At 37.6% G+C, this 19,273-nt stretch overlaps 1 protein-coding gene across 1 annotated transcript in view; it reads right to left on the bottom strand.

Moving 5' to 3' along the window:
• Nucleotides 1–14,159, bottom strand: part of lrrc1 (leucine rich repeat containing 1) — a 45,518-nt gene extending 31,359 nt beyond the window's left edge. Inside the window, exon 1 of the mRNA XM_026939470.3 lies at nt 13,566–14,159. Within this exon, the coding sequence (XP_026795271.1) occupies nt 13,566–13,724 (159 nt within the window). The 5' untranslated portion in view covers nt 13,725–14,159. The remainder of the gene's footprint in view (nt 1–13,565) is intronic.
• Between the last annotated feature and the right edge of the window lie 5,114 nt (nt 14,160–19,273).

The following is a 19,273-nucleotide window of genomic DNA, read 5'->3' as shown; positions in this document are numbered from 1 at the left end:
CGTGTATTAGGACTGCGATAATATCCTGAAAGTATTGCTTCTCTGACAAATCCATCATCTATATTTTATTTTTCTGCATTTTAAACTCAGTATCAGTAATCATCAGTTAAATAAAAAGACTGACATAACAGAATAATTACATTAACCCCCACTTTCTACGTAAAACTAGTCTAATCTGAACAGGACATTAGAAAGATATTCTTGGGAAGAAAGAGAGAGTGTGTCTGGGGTTTTAAAAAAAAACATGGATTTGAATTGGTTTGAAATAATCAACAATGAGTAAGTTTGGACAAAGTACTGAGAAATTCTACTTATGTGAAAGTACAGATAAAGTGTCATAAAGTTATGTAATTAAAAAGTGAAAGAATCCAGCCAAAACATGAGTGAAAGTAAAACAGCTGCTACTTTTTAAACGTCTTCAAGCATTAAAAAGTAAAAGTTTAACTGATGAAATTAAGTTAAAGCCATGTTTTGATATCAAAATGAAGTTTTAGTTCTTATCTAAAACTGTAAGAAGATGATTTTTGTTTTAAAGCAGCTAGCCAATTATGTTAGCTACTGGAATCAGTGCTAATCAAACCTGGCATTAGCAAAGAAATATATAGCTAATTGTTGTTGCTCTTTCAGCTGCTCCTGTTAGGGGTCGCCACAGCGGATCATTGGTCCATGTATTTGATTTGGCACAGTTTTTACGCCGGATGCCCTTCCCTACGCAACCCTCCCCAGTTTTATCCGGGCTTGGGACCGTCACTGGGAGTGAACTGTTGCCGCAGCGGACCACTAGTCCTCCAGGGACCCCAAAAAAATATATAGCCAATTAATGTTAGCAAATTAGTGAAACTTATCTGAACATGCTTTTTCATATTAGATGGATTTCATGCCTTTTAGGCAGGCATAGAAGATATCTTATTTCAAAGGAGACTTTGCTTATTCCAGCTTATTGAAACATTTTACTGAGATAGGACCAGGGCCACTCATCCTCAAGTTCCACACTGTTATCTGGTGGCTTTTCCAGCTCTAAACACACATATAGCTATAGCACTAACTACACGAGATCACAGCCGATGATGAACTGGTACGATTCTTGAGGAGGTTTTTTTTTTCTACATTTACAAACCTGATGAGATGCTAAACTGAGCCCATTCTATTGATATATAGTTTACAGTCATTGGCTAGATGAGAGAAGAAGAGGCCTTTTGCGAATTGTACTGTATATTTTGAAGGTCCAAATAAAAATGTAAGGAGTAAAAAGCAAGTTTTTGTCTTATACATGAAAGTAACTAAGAGTACAAGTACTGAACTTTAAAATTATTTAGAAAAAAGGATAAATATGGCAAGTGTATAAATACTGAAGTACAATTACGCAAGTATTTTCCATCCTGATGATGAGGTACCCTTCGGATCATACACCACGGCTGACACCCAGTGCACATACAGTTTTCTGTCCTTTTTTGTGTTTTTTTTTTCTCTCAATGTGGACAGGAACATTTTGAGAAACAGACTGAAAACTAGTTTGGCCAAAACATAAAAATAGTGTTTTTAAAATTAGCCATGTTAGTGTGGACTATGCCTGTGATAATTATACACAGAGTAAGCATCATCAGGTGGACGTTTATTTTTTTTTAAAACTTGGTGCACTGTTTAAAAAAAATCTACCAAAACTACCAAATTACACTACTAATTATCAAACACTACTAATTATCAAACTCTACTAATTATCAAACATATATCAATATTTGGTTATCTGGGGCTCCATATTGCAAGAATTGATGTTGTTTAAACCTGTCCAGAAGATTTCCATACATCAATACATGCTGAGTAGGAGAAGTACAGGAATATCAGGATGGGAATGCCTCCACCGCCAACAAGTCTAGTCCTTCTTGTTACTAAATTGCATGCCTGAAATACTCTTAAAATATACTTCAAACAGGAAGCAAGCTAGTGAAGAAAAACTATTTCAGATATATGACCTTGATATGACCTTAACACTGTTTAGCTCAATTCCAAATCCAATCATTTCATTCGCTGCTTAGAATGATAACTACATATAAATCCTACAACCATTCAAGCACTCGTTCTGGAGATATCGTGCTAATGAGAAAATGGGCCACGGGTTTCTGAATATGACCAAGTAAGTAACATGTCTGCATGACAAACAAGAAGAAAGCTTTTGAAAAACAAAATACTTCAGACATCTGACCTTGCTGTGACCTTGATCCTGTTTGGATCGATTCCAAAATCTAATCAGTTCATCTGCTGGTTAAAATGATAATACCATATAAATCCTACAAACATTTAACCACTCGGGCTTCAGATATACCTGGCAGCCTAGACAGAATAATTGAAGGTTATTCACTCTTGTAACACAAAACACCTTTCTATTTGGACATCTCATATCTAAGCAATTCTTTTTCTGAATTGCAACAGCATCAGCAGTATCCTGGACAGACTTCTAGCACTTCCTGTGCAAGAACAGTCAGCATTAAACCAGGTGACTATATGTGTGGTAAGATGTTTGGCCACCACAAGCCACCAGAACTGCCTCGACACCATTCTTCCCACCGCACAACAGAGCCACCAGTATTTCCTTTTAGATGTGCCATCCGTCTAAGTGCAAACTGAGAACATGTCAGCCTTGTTTAAAAAAAAAATCAGCTCGCATTCCGTGTAACTAAATCCCCATCAAGCGTCACTGGTTTCTGTGTTGAAAATCGTTGCAATGAGTGTCAGACAAAAATCTCACTTGTCCTGTTCCTCAAGCTCAGCCTGCAAGCTGTAAAGTCTCCTGAGAGACACCGTACCCTACCAACAGCAACAACAACAGCAACAGGTGGACCACTTTGGACTCCCAGTCATCCGATTGGAACCTTTCACCCCATATCTTAAAATTTGAATAAAATCATGTAAATTTCATCTCGCTGCAGGAGATTAGCATATATTTACGTCTCTGGTGAAGAGATTTGCAACCTGACTGAGGCCTGTTTCACACCCCAGCAGTACAGCAAACACAACTGTTTGAGGATGACCAGCCAATTTACAAGGAGTAAACAAAAACTAGCTCTTTTTAAGCTGTAGGTATACTGCGAAATACATACACAGACAGCTGAGGTTGCAAGTTAGCATATTAGAAGGTCATTCCAAATGGAAGCTGGAAAAACTAGAAGCTTAGGGTACAATGGCATGATCTGTCTGTTTAGCTGTAAAACATTGCAAAAACATTGTTCGGGGATCGGTCTCATCTCAATCTTTATGAGATCATGCGTTTCCTGTTATCGAATCATTTTGAACAAAACTCGACAGGGATGTCTCTGCCACTTACACGTCTAGGGCTTCTTGTTTGCCTGAAATACCCTTAAAATATACATTAAACGTTAAGGAAGCTATTGAAGAAAAAGTATTTCAGATATTTTACCTTAACCCTGTTTTGGATCAAATCCAAAATCGGTTCAGTTCATCTACTGGTTGCAGTGATAATTCCATATAAATCCTACACACATCCAACCACTCATTCTAAAGATATAACACTTAGGAAAATCTCAGATAGATGGATGGATGGATGGATGGACGGATGGGCAGGCAGACAACCCAAGAACATGCTTTCTAGTACTAGAGATATGAAATCAGTAATGTTGGTCCAGGTTCTGACTCAATTCTTTCTACTCTTCTACTCTTGTATCCGGCATCATTTAGTCATCAAAAACATATTAAAGAATAGTCAGAAGTGAAGCTTTCAGCCGCTAGGCCTAATGTGGTTTAGAAAAGACAAACTCTTCAGCATAAGTGAACAGTTAAATGCATCATGTCCAATTCATGTCCGGGTTCGATTCCCAGTCAGGGAACAGGGTGCTCTCAGTGCCGGTTTCAAGCCCAGAGAAAACTGGGGAGGATTGCGTAGGGTTAGTTATTAATCTACATGTGCCGTGTCGCTGAGGCAGGTAGTCACGGATCCACGCACTTAAGCAGACTTGGACAAATCAGTAGACTGGTAAACTCTCATGTCTGAGATATTAGTTTTGTTATTCGTAGTCGTCCAGTGGAACAGTAGGTTCAAAAACCCAAAAAATTCATGGTTTCATTTAGTATGCAGCTGTGTTAAACCTCAACGTGTTAAATGCAGCTGTGTTAAACCTCAGCTTCACAGTGGTGTTATGCACTTTAGCGTAACTATAACACACGCTACATTAACTATAACACATGCTACAATACATACAGTCATCATGCAGTTTCATATGGAGAAAAATGTTAGCCAGACGCAAATATCTTTTAGGTGCGATGTGAGGACAGAACACAAAAAACTCAAAGCCAAAACAATGGCCAATGACTTGCTGACTTTTTGCCCAGGGTGCAAACATGATATGCTACTTTAGACACTTTGTTAAGACTATAATAATCATATACATGTTCATTTCCCTTTAGTCTGTATTAACACACTTACCTAGCAAACTAATTTGCCACACGTTAGTACCTTATGTTCTTTACCACTTTTAATCCTATGCAACTTTCTTTAATTCAACATATTAAATTGAAATATTGAATTATTATTGGTTTTCAATAAGAGTTTAAAGACACCAATATCAGGCTAAGAGAGATTCAAGGGCATAAACAAGAAACGAGAAAATGAGCAAAAAGGATGAATACGGAGAGAATGACAGAGAATAAAGCTCATTACTGGATAAGATATTTATTACTGACTAGACAATCAGTCTGCTCTTTGCTACAGGCCATAACACTGATGCAAATTGAAATGAAATTCACAGCCTATAGAAAGTGGGAGGGAGAGATCTGACTGGGTTTATATGGAGTTTGCGATTCACAATTGAAAAAGTAGAAGACATGGTGCATTATCACCACAGCGGGTCAGACGGGTTCTTGTTGTAATGCACGTCTTACAGAGATGGTGGGGTTGAATAGGGTCAAAATGTAAATGCCTTTATATCAAAACACATCTTAAAACATTTTAGTGTGTATTGGCCTTAATGTGTAGTGTGCTAAAACAGTGCACACTGACACATTGGGGAAGATTGACAGAAATTATAGCAGGCACAAATAACTGACTAGCTGACAAAAATTGGCTAAATCTGGTATTATTTACCTTTAAGGGTTTTTCCCGCCCCCATTTTCTCCCCAATTTGGTCTTGCCAATTCACACCCACTAGCCACCTCCGAAACATGTCAAGCCAACCTCCACTAACACACTAGGAGGAAATCTTCCACACAAACTATCTGCCCTCTTCCACATACCTCATGATCTCACAGAACCCCACGATTGGCTAGTGCTGCTGTGATTGACAGACGAGAGAGACTATGCCATGCCTCCCAATTCTGCTCTCTAGACTCCCAGAGAACTCGCAATCGCCTGATGATAGGGTGAAAGATTTCAAATGTGCCACTTGGAAAGCTTTACTTCTTTTCAGTTTAAAGTTTTATTCATTCTATTCATTACATATTGTTCCTTGCATAACACAACAAGTAATTTCTGTATGTTAAAACTGAGTATTTTGTTCTTATTAGTCGCAAATAAAATAATTCAGTCCGTCGTATTTAGTGAAGTATATAGGGTGAAGTAGCCTGTTTACAGTAGGGTGACATATACAAATCTATGATCTACAAAACCAGATCATAAGAAACATGACAGGACCTTTATAAAAAACAAAAGCACTGCGGAAACATGACGCTTTGTCATTCCTGCTCTCTTTGCTGTTTGGGTTGTTTACACTGCCGGGAAACGCCACCGCCAATAAGTTTCCAATTTGACACACCCACACAGTTCTGAGCAGGTGTAGACTTTTTTGTAGCTTTTAAATATGACTAACCTGCACTTACATATACATACATATATACATATATATATATACACACACACACACATACACACAGTACACTGCAAAAGTCTTAGGCACCCTGTATTTTTTAGTACAAACTTTGTTATAGATTTGTATTTTATGACTTCTACATTATTGATTCAGTACAAAAACATTTTAGATTCCAAACATGAGTTTTCCAGCACAAAATTAAATGTTACAGAAAAATGTTTGTATGTCAGTAAAGAAAGCAGCAGATTACATATTTTTTTTTAAAGTGAAGGATCGTCACACCAAATATTGACTGTTTTATTTATTACTGTTTACTGCTCTTTATAGTATTTTTTAAATGTAGAAACATTTAATTTCATTATTTTTGAAGGCATCATTGCTCTACAGTATATATATATATATATATATATATATAGCAAATAACAGTGAAATCATGCTGACAACGGCTTTACTAATTCCGCCCCATCCTGTAGAATTAGCAAGGTGTTTTATTGCAGGAAGTGAAGAAGTCAGGCCACAATTTTTTACTATAAATCAAGTCGTTAAACACTTCGGTAAGGCCTTAAATGAATAGGCTATATCTCTGTTATATGCCACTCCTGTTTGCTCTCCAAACAGCTAAACAACTTCATTAACTTAATCAAACACGCTACAGCAGTCTGTAAAATGAGGCACAAAGAATAACAGCAAGTCTGTTCAGGAATGGCAAACGTTTCATCGGATCTGTAGTTGCCACATTAACCTGCAATTCAAAGTGAATTTTAAAGCTCTTTCACGTAAATCAAATGACGCACAATGCAATTACAAGTTATACACAAGTGCAGTTTAACGATGTTTGTGAAATGCAGTTTACAAGCTAGCAGTTTAGCTAATTTACAGTTTAAAGCTCCTTATAAAATGAAAATGCACAAAAAAAAAAAGATTTCTTGTTCCCTTGTTTTGGGGTGTCTATAATATTTATATCCAAGTGCTATTATTTCCCGATGCTCCAAATTCACTTCAAGTGATTCACTTGGAAAGCCGGTGTTGTTGTGGCTACCTTAGCTATATAAATCCTATTCATTTTATTTGTAAAGCACTTTTAACAGCAGACATTTTCACAAAGCAGCTTTACAGAAATCCGGATGCTGATTTATATTTAGATCCCTATTTAGATGTGCAAGTCAGAGGCGACAATGGCGAGGATAAACTCACTAAGACGACGAAACCTTAACAGGTACCAGACTCAAAGGGGAACCTGTCCTCTCCTGGGTGACACCGGATAGAGGGATTATAAATCATTACAGTATAAGGGTGTAGAACAGTAAAGGTAAACAATGCCAAGTGTGTCGAAAAGATGTCTTGGGATGAGTCTTTATGATTACAGCAGCAGTTCTTAGGTGTAAATCTACAGCATCCAGGTGACATTATACAGAAAACTATAGTCAAGTCCATAAATATTTGGCCATTGGCAAAGTTGTTGTATTGTTATATTAGCTGTCTACTACAGTATATTGGAATTGAAATTAAATAAGGCACAGAAACACTTTAATTTGAGGGTATTTCGATCCAAACTGAGTTAACAGTGTAGGAATTACAGCACTTTGTATATGCGGTCCCACCTTTTTAAGAGACCAAAAGTTGGACGATTGGCTGCTTAGCTGTTCCATGGCCAAGTGTGTGTTTTTCCATCTTTATTTCACTTACAAGTAATCAGATAAAAGATCTAGAGCTGATTTCAAGCATTTACGTTTGGCATTTGGAATCTGACTGCCAGTGAAGCAAGCCATTATTAGGCTGAAAAATCAAACAAAAACATTAAGTGTGGCCAAATCAACTATTTGGTACATGATTAACAAGAAAAAAAAGCATACTGGTGAGCTCAGGAACACCAAAAGGCCAAGAAGGCCATAGAAAACAACTGCAGCGAATGACAGAATTCTTTCCCTGATGAAGAAAAACCCCTTCACAACAGCTCTCCCAAAGGTAGGTGCATCTGTGTCAAAGTCAACAATCAAGAGAAGCCTTCGCCAGAGTAAATACACAGGGTTTACCACAAGATACACACCATTGGTAAACCTCAAAATAAGGAAGACCATGGCCTGAAATTAAAGCTCAAAGTCTGCACTTTGAGCTCATATTCATGTAGTTTCAAGTCTATTATAATGTACATAGCTGAAATAACAATAACTCTGTCAACGTCCAAATATTTATGGACCTGATTGTGTACATATTGTCACGCCTAACGATCTTGATGTTCTGTGTTCTTTCAGCTAAATGGAGTTCGCTAGCTATAATGAACTTCTATGATGAAAAAATACTTGGCAGGCAACAAGGTCTTATCATATTGTACAGCCTGGTCTATAGCCATTTTTAAAAAAATGATAAAACACCATTATTGGAAGTGTTTAACCTTTTCCCAGTTATTGTAACTTATCAAATGTGCTGAATACTCGTCATGTAATCTCAGTGTGAAGAGGAAACCCATTAAAAAGCCTGTCATTAATATAAAGCAAGGCTCATGCATTCAGCGGTTAAAAGCAGGAATTCTTCGAGTGTAAACACAGCACCCTTTAAAAGCGAAACTGAAATACACAGCTACTAACTTTGGTTTACATGTTTACACATGTAGGTGAGAAAATAAGTAGCTACTCAAGTTTGTTTATTTCTTTTAAAAAAAAAAAAGCTGTTAGGAGCAACGGAAAAATAACTTGATAACTTACACACCAAGGCTGCAGTTCTTGTTTTGAAATTACAGTATTATAGCAACGGTCCCGTGATCAGGCTACTCGCAGTGGTTTTTCAGCGATTCTATTTGCTTTAGTTTGTTTTCTTAAGGAACATGACTAATTCCCTGGTTAGGAAATGTAAATGATGGATAACATGACCATCGTTGTTGCTCTTTCTCAAGGTCATAGCAGGAACTGTATTCTACTGGCATGTTATGGGGAAGGTTTCCAAGAAATAATCAAAACAAAATGCCCTTAAAAAAAAGAAAGAAGGTAATAGATCTACAGATTGACATTTTTATATCGTCAAAATGAACTCTTGTACGATAAGCCTGAGCCGTTCGATGATTTCTAGACAATTTAGCCATTAAAATGAGGAATTAGTTACAGTCACATACTACCATATTCACCTTCCCCATTCAGTGAAGTTACTGAGACCAGCGCCACTGGAGATGAACTGATTGAAGAACTGATCAGTTAAAATTGGGTAAAATTGTCCTCTAGGTTGAACGCATGTTTAGTCAAAGTGGATCTCCAACATCAGCGTTTTCTTTTGAATTCTTCAACGTTCTGCTGATCAGAAAGATTCCCCCATTTAACTGATATTGGTTCACTGAGCTGCTATGGGATTTGATTACTTCCATGTCAGCAGCTCTTTTGCTCAATTTAACAGCTTTGCATGGTGCACTTGACATCATTACTGCAACACACTTTAAGGGACATGAAATTATGAGCTTAATCTTAAAGCCGTCCCATACAGTATTTTGTTGTTTTGAGGCATAGCTGGTCGATTTCTAGTTTGGATAGTTACACCTTATCTAAAGGGGCAGCTGAGGTAAAGCCCCACCAAATATAAAAGACATTGAACATATAAAGTGCTCAACAAATGTTCAAAATCTTCATAAAGTCCTCATTTACAACTCCATACATTTTAAATTCTGCTGAAATATTATTTACCTCTTTTGACCTACCAGTATTTTTCTTTTAAATTGCTATTTGACAAAAATAAGCCCATGTTCCATTGAATTGCTCACCTTTCTAGTTGTTGTGCAGTCGTGGGGAACAGTGCTCACTGCCCCATTTAGCTCTGTAGTTATTATTGCACCTAGTGGCCAAAATGGGAACTGCAACAAGTGCTAATAAAAACACATTGGGGCAAGAATCACGTTGCTCCATGCTCACTCTATTTTCAGTAGAGGAGGATCAGTGGACAGGACAGGTACAGGGTTGCCAAGGTCACGGTTTTACACCAACTTCAGCTAGTTTAATAATATTCTGTTGCTGCCAAGATCTTGTCTGATCTCGCAAGTTGGAATTAAATCTGATAAACCGCCACACAACAATGCCAAAGTGCAGACAGTGTGTCTATGAGGTACAAAACTATTTCTATTGCAAAGATTGGGAGAGGAAAAAAGTGGATTACGAAGTGGATAATGTCCGTTCATTAGAAATGCGTGTGCACCACAGTTTTCCACACAAAGTCTGAGAAAAAGAAGAAAAATGTGTCACTCTTTTTTTTGGGCTAGTTTCAGGTGTTTTGTGTCATTTTAGAGAAGTTGTTGGGATGAACATTTTCCTGAAACCTGGCAACTCTAGCTAAAGATGCTAGCCCTTCTGTATGTGCCTCGCACACTGTGAGAATGGCGACAGGAAACACACCTGCTGTATCGAACACAGTTGAACAAAGGTACGTCTAGAAGCTGCTCAAAACCAAAATCTATGGTCACGGGCCATTGTCGGGTTTGAAACCCCATGAAATACTTTCTGAAAGTTCCAAATGCTTAATCGTAGGTGGTTAATATAACACGCATACATCACAGCTGAGTATTATACACATTAAATAATTTTGTTTTGCACAGTAACTGATTGTGCTATAATGATTTGCATAAAAGGTCAACAAAGTCATCGTTATAACTGCTCCATATTTAATTGCCCCAGACATCAAGTGAACACATCCCTCAGTTTGTTTAATCCCATCTTATTGGCTACCAGCTTCTATGGTGAGAAATAGGATTAACCATGCAGTTGGAATCATTTATTTTACCCATTTCTGTCTGAAAGCTATTGGCCACCTCACTACACTCTGAGCAGAGGGGTATCATTCCCTCACCAACGAAGTACTGAAGGTATACTGCTGGAGGTATAGGTCTGGTTTTATAATGTAGGGTGTCATTTTCCTTATTACAGCATGTTATTTCATTCATTTTCAGTGTAACTGTGTCATAAAGGTATTTTATTTCCTACATTTATTAACGCTATCAATATGGCAAGATTGGCTGACGGTAGATCGTGCCTTAAATGATTAAATGACAGCTTCTGAATAGCACAACTGTGTCTACTACTGTCTAGCAGCCCCAAAAAATTTAAATGTACAGATCCCATGGTGATTTTAGTTAGCATATTTTCTCATCCCACCCCCCAGAAATTAATTTGTGGTTACTCCACTACAAAAAATGAAAACTGTAAACATACAAGATATTCAGGGGTGTAACACAATGCCACTATCTGTATCTTTATTTGTTTAGTAGTCCAAAGATCTGTAACTGTACTCAGATTTGAACCAAATGTAAACCAAATTTTCCCCGGATTTTCTCCCTAGATTAGTCATGGCTGATTCCCACCTATCAGGTAGCTCTCCCCTATTACACGATAGCTACCAATCAGGGAAGGCGAAGGCCATCATGTGCTTCTTCCGAGGCATGTGAAGCCAGCCGACCACATGTTTTCGAACTTCTGCTCATGCAATGTCAGGGGGTGGCGTAACACACACGGAGGTAAGCGCTATCCGCTCACTTCCGCATACATGAGCTCACACATAGCCATGAATGGTATGACACCTCTCCCTCCCTGTGAGCATGGCCAATTTTGCTCCCTTGGACTCCCGGCCACAGATAGCTGAGTATCATCAGGTTTCGAACTCGCTATCTCCAGATGTTAGGGCGAACACTTTTCTGACTGTAGCATTTTCTTTCTAATTTATTTGCTTCTATTTTCCAAAACATAAGCAAACTAGTAGCCTAATTTAAACTGCTGTGACCCTGACCAGGCAGTGACTAAGGATGAATGAAGGAACCTTTTAAATGCATAGTTCACAATTATGTTAATGAATGTGTCTCGCAAACTGCATATCTGAACGATTGCTCATACGTGCATGAAAGTAAGAACCTCCCGTTCTCATTACTTTTTAGTTGTGTCCTGTGGGATCCCAGTGCAGGATCCGATGCATACCTCTGGTCTCAACTCGATGCCTTGTGAACCTGTCTATGCCCCGAGATCAGGCCTCTAGACACTTTACATTTGATTAAAATTTGAATAAATTGAACAAATTATTACACCTGTCAAGTTATAAGTTACTTTTCTCCTGAAATGTCTGAGACAGTGTAACTCTTCAGTGGTCTGTGAAGCTCATGTTTTCTTGTATAGTGTGTTCTATATATGATATACCCATTTTTAGTGTGGTCAGACTTTTGGAGCCCATTGTATTGCTATATTGCTATAGTATTGTATTGGTATATTAACGATTATCATGAAATCATGCCCTTGTGAGCTGACTCCATCAGGGTTTAATATTCATCATCACTTTTAATGTGTCATTAAACTAATGCAGAACTAATGTTGGATTATCCTTTGTCACCTAGTGGACAGGAAAACTTGACACATAACAACATGAAGTTGTTAAGCAAGGAAGCTTGCTCTTCATCGTGACAGATGTCTAATCTTCGTCTCTGATCAAACCTGGGCCTTGAGATTGAAAGTGTTAAGAGTTTAGGCCACACGTGAGCTCTTGCACTCTGTGCTCAAGTCCTACTGAGCCACAATACACTTAACAGTTTAGTAATAACATACAGAATATTTGAAAAGTAGGGTTCAATAACCATAATGCTGTTGTGATCACCAGCTCCTAGCAGGGCCTGTCAGTTGTTAGTGCTACTAAGTGATATCCTACAGGTTTTGTTTGTCATACAAGCCGCTGAATCTTCCCTGGGTTTCCCTGGAATCGTCCCTGCTGAAAAATAACAAACAGTAGAAACCCTCTTGGATTTGAATTAGTTTTAATGGGAATTGTATTGGTTTTAATGGAAGCTCTAATGGTCCCTGTGGGTCTCTACTGGAAATTTGTTATCTTCTATTGGTGGCTTGTTATATCTAGTGGATTCCATTAAGGACCAGTGATGGTAATGGTTTTAATGGTTATAATGGGAATTGCTTTGGTTTTAATTGAAACTGTAATGGTCCCTGTGGGTCTCTCCTGCTAATTTGTTGCTTTCTATTAGTGGCATGTTAAGTCCAGTGAATACCATTAAGGACTAATAATGGTAATGCTTTTAATGGTTATAATGGGAGTTATATTGGTTTTAATGGAAACACTAATGGTCCCTGTGGGTCTCTACTGGTAATTTGTTGCCTTTTATTGGTGACATATTATGTCTAGTGGATTCCATTAAGGACTAATAATGGTAATGGTTTTAATGGTTATAATGGGAATTGTTTTGGTTTTAATGGGAGCTCTAATGGTCCCTGTGGGTCTCTACTGGAAATGTGTTACCTTTAATTGGTGGCATGTTATGTCTAGTGAATACCATTAATGGCCAGTAATGGTTTTAATGGTTATAATGGGAGTTATATTGGTTTTAATGGAAACTCTAACGGTCCCTGTGTGTCTCTACAGGTAATTTTTTACCTTTTATTGGTGGCATGTTATGCTAGCAGTAATGGTAATGGTTTTAATGGTTAGCTGATGGTTTGTAGTGGTGTTTGTAGTGGAAACCATCAGAATTTCTATTGTATATATATATATATATATATATATATATATATATATATATATATATATATATATACACACACACACACATATATATATATATTAACACACACATATACACACACACACACACACACACATACATACATACACACACACACACACACACACACACATGTATGTATGTATGTATGTATGTATGTATGTATGTGTGTGTGTGTGTGTGTGTGTGTGTGTGTGTGTGTGTGTGTGTATTCCTCTGTTTCTCACTTTGCTCACCTTGGGTAAGTCTCGGAGTTGGTTCGCGTCCAGCAGAAGTTCTTCCAAGCTGCGGCTGTAGCGATAGATCTCGTCTGGGACATAGAGCAGTGAACAGTGGCGCCGGTCAATGGTCTCGACATGACGGTTACACCGCCACAGTGGGATACAGTGAAACATCCCGGATCGGATCGGATCGGATCGGATCGTCCACAAGGCGCGATACTCACAACACGACGCTGTCACGCACAGCGATTCAGATCAAAGCGCCTGCAACTTCCGATTAATATCGTCAACTCAGATTTCAAAACGCAGGAGATGGAGCACGTCCCGGGCCGGGCTTCACCACACACACACACACACACACACACACACTCTCATGCACTAACCACAGAGCAAGTCCACTTCTCAAACATCGCCCCTTCCATCATCGCTCTCGACTCGTCTTAGCTGGAATGTTGACAAACTTTCCATACTTTGTTCGGGTTGTACATGTCTACTGCGCTGCTCCTCGTTTATTTCCTCTTAGTCCACTTTCTGACCCGGAAAACACTCACTCACTCAACTCACTCCTTCATTCCAGGCTGGCGTCACGCTTTCCCGGAGCCCCTCCCACTTTTAGCCCCGCCCACCCCTGGAAAGCCGGAAGGGAGGGAATTGTGATGCCACACAACTCAGGAGTTCAGGAAGAGGTTAGCTGCCAAGCGTACCTGCTTCCCACTCACCAGAATGAATCAGTATTTCCTTTGCAACACGATCCAGGGAATTTTGACATGGTTAACTACTCACAAATCATAGCCTACTGTATTAAATAACTAGTGGATAGTGTAATTCTGCACTATAGATACACAGAAGCTTTATATACTATCACTATAGATTCCCCTGATCACCTCCTTATTTCTTAGAACTGTAAAGTTTTTTTTTTTGTTATTTCTACACAACACATTAGGTCCAAGGTAACATTATTTATCCGAGAGTTATTGAGTTTTAGATTAAACCTATTCACTTCTATTCAGTTCACGTGACCAGGCAAACAGGCTCATAACCTGAACTCAGTAAATCTCAGAGCTTTGATAAATGTAGGTTGTGGACTGTAATGAATGGTACTTATTAGTGATACCGGAAGGAAGGGCTGAATTTTAATATCTATCAATAGCTCGACCATAAAACTTCTAGTGTTGACTATCTCCTGAGGTCTCAGTAATAATAATAATAATAATAATAGTACTGTGCTTCGGAGTTTCCTCCAGGTACCCTGGTTTCCTCCCCCGCTTCATACCATTCTGTGTGTTCTTCTTATAACCACTAGTGGTGTTGAGGCACTCAGTTTCACAAAAAAAAAAAAATAATAATAATCCTCTTTAAAGCATTTGCTATCCACGAAAAAGATGATGTGGGCCTCAAAACAAACCTGTTACTCTTGGAAAAACATGGGGGCTTTGCCATATTGATACGATCCACCCTGGCTGTAGCTAAATAAAAAAAATAAAAATGCTTCACGGACAGCTGGCACTTTGAGAACCACTGCTATATGGCACCCAACCCTGTTTTATATAAGATATTAGAAATAAGGTTAGTTTTTGCACCATGTGATAGATCCTGGTATCCCATTCAGGGTATTCCACTGTTCCCAGTATAGGCTCTGGATGCACCGCAACCCTGACCAGGATAAAGTGATTACTAAAAGTGAGTGAGTGAGTGAGTGAATGAGCGAGTGAGAGGGTATTTTTGAAAAACAATTCCAATAAGTTAAGTTTCCAATCAGTAAGTTGATCTCCAGACCTCATTTGAAGAAGGCAGGTCATTCCTATTTCATTCAGGTTAAGCCTACAAATAGTAGTAGATACCTGACTGACATTGGCTTACAGTGTCACAGGAATTCCACTTACCAGTTTTAAGCAACCTTGTCCATCAAAAACATGTGCTAGGAAAATGAATCTATCATGGTAGTTTGTTTCCTACTATCTTCACAGATAGAAAGACAGCAACTAAATTTAAATTACTTGTTTTAATTTAATTTACATAGATTTTAGCCTAATTTCACAAGCATTAGAAGCATTAAAATTAATAGATTAAACCATAAAACACTGGAGATAATGCTCAGTTCTTTTGTTAAGTCAGGCAAATCACCTGGTTGTCAGCATTAGCTTGGCTGCAAAGACCCTGTTAATGCCATTCTGCTGTATGCACTGAATACTGTCCTCCTACACATTCATTATGATGTCAGGGTATGGCTCTTCATCATATAACAGCACACACCACTGGCAAACATGCTGTGGGAAAACAGCCATAACACCATGATTCATGTAGACTTCAGAGTCTCAGTAGCTTTTAAAGTGGCTTTTTTAAAACTCAAAACACTGACACTCCATAAAACTCTCACTCCATGGGCAGAGACAGACGAACATGTCTGTGTTTCATATGACCACTAATTCATACCTATATATATATATATATATATATATATATATATATATATATATATATATATATATATTACATATATATGTGTGTGTGTGTGTAAAGTGGGAAAATGGTCTTATGTTTATTACATAAGGGGGAAGTAACGTATTGTTCTGACATGCAAAAGATCTCCCTACTCAACTTCACTTTCATTACTTCTTCCAATAACTGCACAATAGAATTTATTTAGTTACACAATAGAATTTATTTTGAATGTGGAGGTTTGGTATTCTCTGATGAAGACCATTCTGGGAAAGTAAGCATTTGATATAGCCTATGGTACATCTATTCAAGTAGAAGTTTTAAAGTGTCAAAGTGTAAAAAAAAATAATGTGGTAGAATCTTTTTATGTTGCTCTACATGATTTATACCCAAGAAAGCAGGTTTGCTTGGTCTCAACAAAATTCCAGCCCCATTACATCTCAAAAACAGAACAAAGGACCTGATACATTTTTAATTTACTTCACTATACTACTTTTTTATCTTCCCCTGGTATGGCCATTATCCACTCCATTATCCCCCTTTCCCCATCCCAATCTTTGCAATATATCTTACAACAGAAAAGCTTCTGTATATTGAAGATACACTCTCTGCACTTTCATGTTCCCTTTGTTTGCTATAGCCTATATCTTGATGTCCAAAAAAATCATCATCCGCTGACTTGCTTTTTCCACCTGCAATCTTGCTCCAAAACTTTGGCATAAATAACAACCCTGGAAATGTTCAGTGAAAGCAAAAGTCATTTTGCAGATTTGCAGCTGGTATTTGGAGCTATCCATGATTCCCTCTATGTTGACTTCAGCCCCAGTCCCACTGAAGAGAAGCAACCCTATAGCATGATGCTGCCACCAGCATGCTTCGCCAGGGGTGTAAAATGTCACAAAAATAGCTGACGCTGTCAAAAACCAATGTTTTTACTTTAAATATTTTATGCACAGAAGTTTGCAGAAGTACAATCTTGTCTTCAAGGTTAACGTTACTCTGTGAAGAAAATTTTGAGCAAGCTAGTTTAAAAATGCATTTAGCGTCAGCTAGCTAACAATACTAGAAGCTGTATTCATTTTACATGGTAAGAAAATGAAATATGGTGTTTATGGGCGCTATTCCACTACTCTGTTGATAAAATAGTTCAAATGATTATAAACTGCATGATTTAAAAAAAAAAATGCAAAGTTACCAGCTATGTAGCACCACCTTTCAACATTGACAGGTTTAAATATGACAAATTGATCCTGCACAGCCTGAGGCAGCTGCCACTTGATGTGCGACTAAATCTCTCACAAACTGAGATTTGAGGAGGCTGTCATTTGACCCACCACAGTTTGTGTCTGATCTGTCACTTCACTTGATAAAGCTTGACTGCACGGCCCATGGCTACAGCGAGTAACCGCATTACCTGCTACTGCTGTAGTCAAATCAACCTGCTGTGGCTAATGGGTAATATAGCAATTCACTTTGTGGGATTTTCACTTGTGGCCTATGGCCTGTAGCTAACCACTGGCATGACGTTGGAAAGCCCATTAGATGCAAAAAGCTATGGGGCTTTCAGCACAGTCCATTTTACAATTTAGTTTAGGTTGGGATATAGTGAACATAATAAAGATATTAAAGAATCAGTCACTCCAGGGAGACAGCAAAGTGTAGAAGAAATTATGAATGTGTTCATGCATCAAGTATTTACATATTTTTTTCTATTTGATATTTTCTAGCATTTCAACTGTATTGTGTTAATCAGTCACTCCAGGGAGACAGCAAAGTGTAGAAGAAATTATTAATGTGTTATTGCATCAGGAATTTACATTTTTTTATTATTTGATATTTGATACTGTATTGTTGAAATGCTAGAAAATATCAAATAAATAAGGCAGGTCATTATTATTTGAGGGGTGGCAGCTGTAATGAAGCACAACTTTTGGACTTGGACGTACTGTAATATTTGGAACCTCTTAACACAGAGGAAGAGAGCAAACAAAAACAGGAAGCACTGAGGAAGTAATTAATGTGGGAAGCCATAAATAGACGTACGGCATGTGGAAAGTCATAAGATGTGAAACAGGGGTGGACCTTCCCCTGGTTGGTTGGATGGATGGATGGATGGATGGATTGATGGGTGGATGGATGGATGGGTAGACCTTGGAAGGGTAGACCAAATCCTGGTGCATTTCCATCTTGGAGTGGTTCATTTAGGCTGATGAGAACACTCAGGTGCCAAAAACAACCAGTCCAAGACAGTCAGAAGTATGTGACTCCGAATCAACCCAGTTGCAAGTCATTCAAGGATGTTGTGTATTTTGTGTTTTCTTAAGACTTCATTTGTATCAGATCAGGTTCCACAGATAAGTATAAGAAATATATCCTTTGTAGTCAGAATATGTTATTCAGATGATGAAATTACTAATATAAATGGCTTTGTTTTATGAATTACTACATAAAATGTGTAGTAGTTTTCTTGCAAATCTTTGTGGCATATCTTATCCATTTTTAATTTTCTGCCTTTGCATTTATATCTGAATTTTCCTGAAAAACTATTCTCCTAACCATTTAGCATTCATTAATCATTCAGTAGCACATTTCATTATTTTAACATTTGTTAAATGTTTAAGCAACTTTTTTAATCTAAATGATCCTTAATTGTCACTGCTTGTCATTTTTCTTAAAATTTCCTCAATTTGAAATCAATTTGAAAATATAACCAAGGAATACATATAAAGTAATTAAGGAATGTTTATTTTATTTTATTTTATTTTATTTTATTTTATTTTATTTTATTTTATTTTATTTTATTTTATTTTATTATGTTTAGTGAACTGATAAATGTTTTATTGATCACTCAATAAAATATTATTTTTAAAAAATTATTTTATCGGAACAGCATAGATCTAATCTAATCCTAGTCGAAAAAGCCAAAATCATTATCACTCTTATTAGGCACTTGTAGCACACCTCATATTTATGTTTTGCAGTCAATACTAGCACTGTCTATGAGTCTTTTTTCTATAGGCTTAACAGTTTTACCCTCCTGCCTTTAATTAAGTCCTCATTTCGAGGTAATTTGGTTGTCTGTGGCAATAATAGCGATTACACTGTAATAAAGCATAAGAAACTGATAAGAAAGTCAATATTCAACATTAGACTGTCAGTGTATTTATGAGGACAGGACTGTATCTGAATACCAATGACATTGAACGCTTTAACCTTTTTAAAAGTGCACTGTTTAACTTTGCTTGCTTTACATTAATGTTACTGTAACTGAAATACAGGGTGTT

The sequence above is a fragment of the Pangasianodon hypophthalmus genome, chromosome 3 (assembly GCF_027358585.1).
Source record: "Pangasianodon hypophthalmus isolate fPanHyp1 chromosome 3, fPanHyp1.pri, whole genome shotgun sequence".
Lineage (NCBI taxonomy): Eukaryota > Metazoa > Chordata > Actinopteri > Siluriformes > Pangasiidae > Pangasianodon > Pangasianodon hypophthalmus.
Note: the sequence above shows the minus strand (reverse complement) of the source record. Positions and strands in the feature narration are given on the sequence as shown.